Source organism: Diorhabda sublineata, chromosome 3 (genome assembly GCF_026230105.1).
Source record: "Diorhabda sublineata isolate icDioSubl1.1 chromosome 3, icDioSubl1.1, whole genome shotgun sequence".
In the NCBI taxonomy this organism is placed as follows: Eukaryota; Metazoa; Arthropoda; class Insecta; order Coleoptera; family Chrysomelidae; genus Diorhabda; species Diorhabda sublineata.
This window is the reverse complement of record NC_079476.1, coordinates 13,009,540-13,014,726: the sequence shown is the minus strand read 5'-3', so window position 1 is coordinate 13,014,726 and position 5,187 is coordinate 13,009,540. Positions and strand designations below refer to the sequence as shown.

Genomic DNA, 5,187 nt, shown 5'->3' with positions numbered 1-5,187 from the left:
AAAAGTGATTTCAGTTTAAAACTGCAGAACGGATTAATACTCCAATCTGAAAATAAATAATTTTGTTTTGCTTTGAACATATACACTGCTGAAATTTGTTGAAATGGAAATTCAAAAAAGCATCCAAAAGACGAACGTGAATTTTTTAATATGAGTCCATTTTAGCATAAGAATGATTTATAATTAACAAAAAATGGAGGAGTGGAAGTAAATAATTACGAACTACCTGAAAATCAATTTATTCGCAATATCTTGAAAGCATTGAAAGATTTAAGAAACTAGATATTAATATTCCTTCTAAAAATGTTTTGGATCTTTTATTTAGCTTGAAAACCTATGAATTTTACTAGTAACAAATAAAATTTATAGGTTAGTCGCGCGAAGTATTAAAAAACTAAGTCTTTCAACTTTTTTGTTTAAATTAATCAATGAAATCTTTTGATCTCAGACATTATTTATTATTTTATATATAAGCTTGGAATATTTACATTTTCGGAAAAGAAAATTCTCGATCAAAAGTATTATTTCAATCAACTAATAGCCTAAAAGTTTATTAAGAAGATACAGTTTACGATAAATTTGCAATTTGTGGTCGAACAAACAGTTCTTCGAAAACAAAAATATTTAAGCTTTCAGTAATGATAAATATATCTTTGACACTACTTATAGAAACGAAAAAAATTAAATAAATCGAAAAATTAATATATTTTTATTTTACAATATTTCAAATAGGTTAAAGGTGATTGATAAAATTTTATATTTATATTTATTCTCCACTTTTATGAAACCGTCAATAGAGTAATTTTAAATGAGCTGTTACATGAATATTCTCCTATTTATATTATTATACCTATATATTAAGTTCCGCGATGATCCATAACTCGCACCGATATACATAAAAAGATATTCTTGTGTGTTCACTAGTGCATCCTAATCGGATAACACCCAGCCTAGATTAGCAAATGGAGGCGGGTGAAAGTAAATAAGTGGTAAGTACTCCTGACTGAAGAAATACCCTCTCCAAATATTAGTATATATACCCACCTCCGCTGAAGGGTAGGCATCAGTTAGTTTAGCATCTTAAGTTTGAAAGCAATGAAACCTTTTTTGGTAAGTACGGAAGGTTTTTGAAAAAATGAGTTTGGAAAATATACATTTTATTATAAATTTCGAAAAATATTAATTTGATTTCAATTACGAAAAAGTTGGATATTCAGAAAATTTTCAAGCAATAGTTTGTTTCTTTAGATTGGTGAAGAGTTTTAAGTGTTAAAAGATACCCTGCTCTTGAATTAATCAATAAAATCAAAAATTAGTGAGGTAATTCATAAAAGAGAATGAACAGTTTTCAGAAAACAATCATTAGCGTGGTTTCTAATTTAGTATCAGAATTCAACTATGTAGCCTTAAAAAATCTCTTCGGTATTATTACAATTCCTTTCGATAATACAATTATTTTTATTGTATTCTAAATTCTACCGATTCCAAATACAACGGCCAAAAAGAACCGACAAATATGATAGAAATTGAGATAGAAAACCATATATCAAAGAACAAGCCAAGTTTCATTCTTTATCAAGTTTTATAGATTTATGTCATCTTTATTATTACCTTATCCTTTTCTTGATATAGATCTTGCTTGGGTTTGGTTTATTTTCAATTCACCGTTTTAATTCTACCGTTCTTAATATTCATTCATAGCATAAAAATAGCTATAAATATGTATTTCTACTTCAAAGATACATTTATATGAATTATTACTACAATTATCTGATAACATAACTATTCAACGGTATTCATTTTAAAATATGCAGAGAAAATTGCTAGTTCCTCTTTTAAATTAATAGATTTATAACATCTTTAGAGAAATAAACCCAAAATGAACATGTTATAAGTTTTATGTAGAAATTCGCTTAAATGTCTGATAGAAAGCCAATTATTGAAGAATAATGAGAAATAACTACGGCAGTAAAAGAGAGAAATTATCTAATTCAATAAGTTTTAGTGGAAGATGGTAATTAATTAGCGATTCAAATTATCTCGAAAAATAAATTATATTCACATTCTACAGTTCGAAGATATACCAAACTTTCTTTTTAAAAATAATGAATTTGAAATATATAACGGAGAGCGATAAATTTTGTTAAAATCAAATACTAAATTATTTTTGTTTAACACATATTTGATGAATAATTTGTATCTTTACTTTCAATATTCAATAAATTTTCTATTCTCTGACTTTTGAAAACACTATACTAATATTTTCTTTAGTCAAAATTCTGAACTTTGTGTCGTAAGAATATATTAGAAATAACTTTTCGTATGAGAGATTCTCAATATTTTCCTCTAATACCTGACACGGTAATGACACAATAAATTATTACTAAATGTTGGGAGAGTAAATTTAAAAATAAACCAAACAATTATCTTCTTATTGAAGGAACTAGTCCATTCGATTGTCTTTTATTAGATTTCTTTTGTTCTACAGTAAGATTAGATATTTTTGCGTATGTCTTTCTAAACACATTCTGGCTACCTTTGGATTCTATGTTTTCTTTCTATGTCCATCATTCTAATATCCTATTATTTCTGTTTCTGTTTTATATCTCCTATCGATCTAAACTCGTCCATTTACACGGGATCTTTTTTGTTCTGCTCATATTGTACCTACCACATATATTATATATTTTCACCTTAATTTGCTGGATTTTTCTTGGTACCATTTGCTTCATTACCAGTTTTATGATATTCCCTCTATTTTTAGTTGATATAAGTTGACCTCCATTCAATTCGGTTTTTCTCAACTTTATGATTTTTTTATGCTATGCTATTCCTATTAACTCAATCGAAAGATCATTTTAGGTCAACAATGTACGTCAACAAAAATTTGTTGTACTCAGTTATCTCTTCAACAATTTTTTTAATACGAGAATGTAATATATGATTAATTTATAAATTTAAACAAAAATTGCTTCCACTTTTTCAGGTTGCCACGCTAATTTTAGCAGTCGCCTGCGTTGTTAGATGCGGCGAGGCTACTAAAGAAAAAAAAAGTGAAAAACGAGGTATTTTATCCAGTGATATTGGAAGTGGATATGGAGGAGGACATGGTGGAAGCATAGGCCTAGACATCGGTAGTCATGGCATTGGCGGAGGAAGTTTAGGAGGCCACGGAGGTATTATTTATTTATAATTATATGAAACAAATATCACGACTCAATTTATTGAAACATATTTTATAGAAATAGCTGAAACAAAGGTTAATTAATCTGTTCTAGGTGATCTTGGAGGATATGGAGGTTCCCTTGGCGGAGACTACAGCAGTGGAATAAGCGGTGGATATGGTGGAGGATACGGTGGTGGATATGGAGGAGGATATGGAGGTGGATTTGGAGGTGGTCTTGGAGGCGGACTTGGAGGTGGATTTGGAGGTGGACTTGGAGGCGGACTTGGAGGCGGACTTGGAGGTGGACTTGGAGGTGGAAGTGGAGGAGCCACAGTTACAACAGTCAGTCGCACTGTTCCAGTTCCTGTCCCCCAGCCTTACCCTGTTACTGTAAACAGACCTGTACCTGTACCAGTACCTCAGCGTGTAGAGGTTCCCGTTCCCAGGCCAGTCCAAGTAAGTAGTGGACTAACTTTAATATATTTTCCGAGCTTGCGAATACTTATATATTCATCATCTGGAAAATAATTAATTAGATTAAGAATAAAAATTTTTACAAAAATTAATACAATTCAAAACCACCGAAAATCTAATTATTTCCCAGACGATGAATACATAAGTATTCGAAAGCTCGGAAAATATATTAAAGTTTTCCCAAATTGGTGTTTCATTGTCACGTTCCCAAAGAGAAATCGTTCATAATATAGTTGGCAAAGACTTCGTTACAATTAACATTAAATATTTAATTTTAGGTATCTGTACCAGTTGCTCAACCAGTAGAAGTACCAAGACCATACCCAGTCGTAGTCAACCGTCCAGTTCCAGTAGCAGTACCAACTCCAGTTCGTGTACCAGTTCCACAACCTGTCCGTGTTTCAGTACCCCAACCATACCCAGTTACGGTTCCACAACCCGTACCAGTTAGAGTACCACAAACCGTTGTAGTTCCAGTTGCTCAGCCAATCGTTGTTGGAGGAGGTAGTGGAGGAATTGGAGGAGGCGTAGGAGGTGGAATCGGCGGTGGATTCGGCAGTGGATTCGGCGGTGGCCTCGGTGGTGGATACGGTGGTGGATACGGCGGTGGATACGGTGGTGGATACGGCGGTGGATACGGTGGTGGATACAGTGGTAGTTTTGGAGGAGGATATGGTGGTAGTCTAGACGGTGGACTAGGTGGACATGGAGGTAGTTTCAGCAGCGGTTCTCTGGGAGGAGGTTATTCTCTTGGAAAATCAATTTCCTTCGGTTCGTCAGGAGGTCATGGGGGTGGTGCCACCAGCTATTCTAGTATTTCACATGGACATTCCAAATACTAAAGATCTAAATAACTAGCTCATGCTGAAAAATTTGATATTGGAATATGTTTTTGTTTATTCGTTTGAGTTGTGTGATATTTAAGTATATGTATATATATTTTTTGGAAGTTAAATAAACATATATTTTTTTATAAAAAATTTAGTGTTATCTTTCATTTAACAAATAGTATTCCTAATGAATCTACCCATGACTTTTGAATAAAAGGATAAGCAATTTCGGAAACAGTACAAAAATATATTGTCTATGGTAACAATAAGAATACTATAGAAATATATGACTTATTTAAAAAGACAAGAAGAACAGAAAAAGGAGCTACAACTCGAATAATAGTGGAACTACTAATTTAACTCATCAATCTTACATTATTTAATATTTCACTAAACTATTACACCCAAAAACAAAAGAAGTGATATTAGAATAGACTGACATCTCAATATTTAGAAAATATATATCTGATTTACGAATTAAAACAAAATATAGCATATAATGAAAATAAATAGAAGTCAATTATGTGTATTATATTGAACATAGGATTTGGAATTGAACCAAATTTAAAGAAACAGTTGAGCATAACATTACAAGAACATGACACACCTAACTAGAAAAATAAAATTCAACAAAAACGGGTTTGACATTAGACACTGTTTCACTAAAGAAAAACACCATTTAACACTTAATTTGACTAATCAGTGACTACTCAACAA

The 5,187-nt window shown here is 31.6% G+C and overlaps 1 protein-coding gene across 1 annotated transcript; it reads left to right on the top strand.

The window, feature by feature from the left end:
- The first annotated feature begins 1,095 nt into the window (after positions 1-1,095).
- On the top strand, positions 1,096-4,620 carry LOC130441664 (uncharacterized). Its single transcript, XM_056775444.1, has 4 exons — positions 1,096-1,110; positions 2,987-3,176; positions 3,279-3,622; positions 3,919-4,620. The coding sequence occupies exons 1-4, from the start codon at positions 1,096-1,098 to the stop codon at positions 4,480-4,482; spliced, it is 1,113 nt and encodes a 370-aa protein (XP_056631422.1). The 3' UTR covers positions 4,483-4,620.
- Positions 4,621-5,187: the final 567 nt, after the last annotated feature.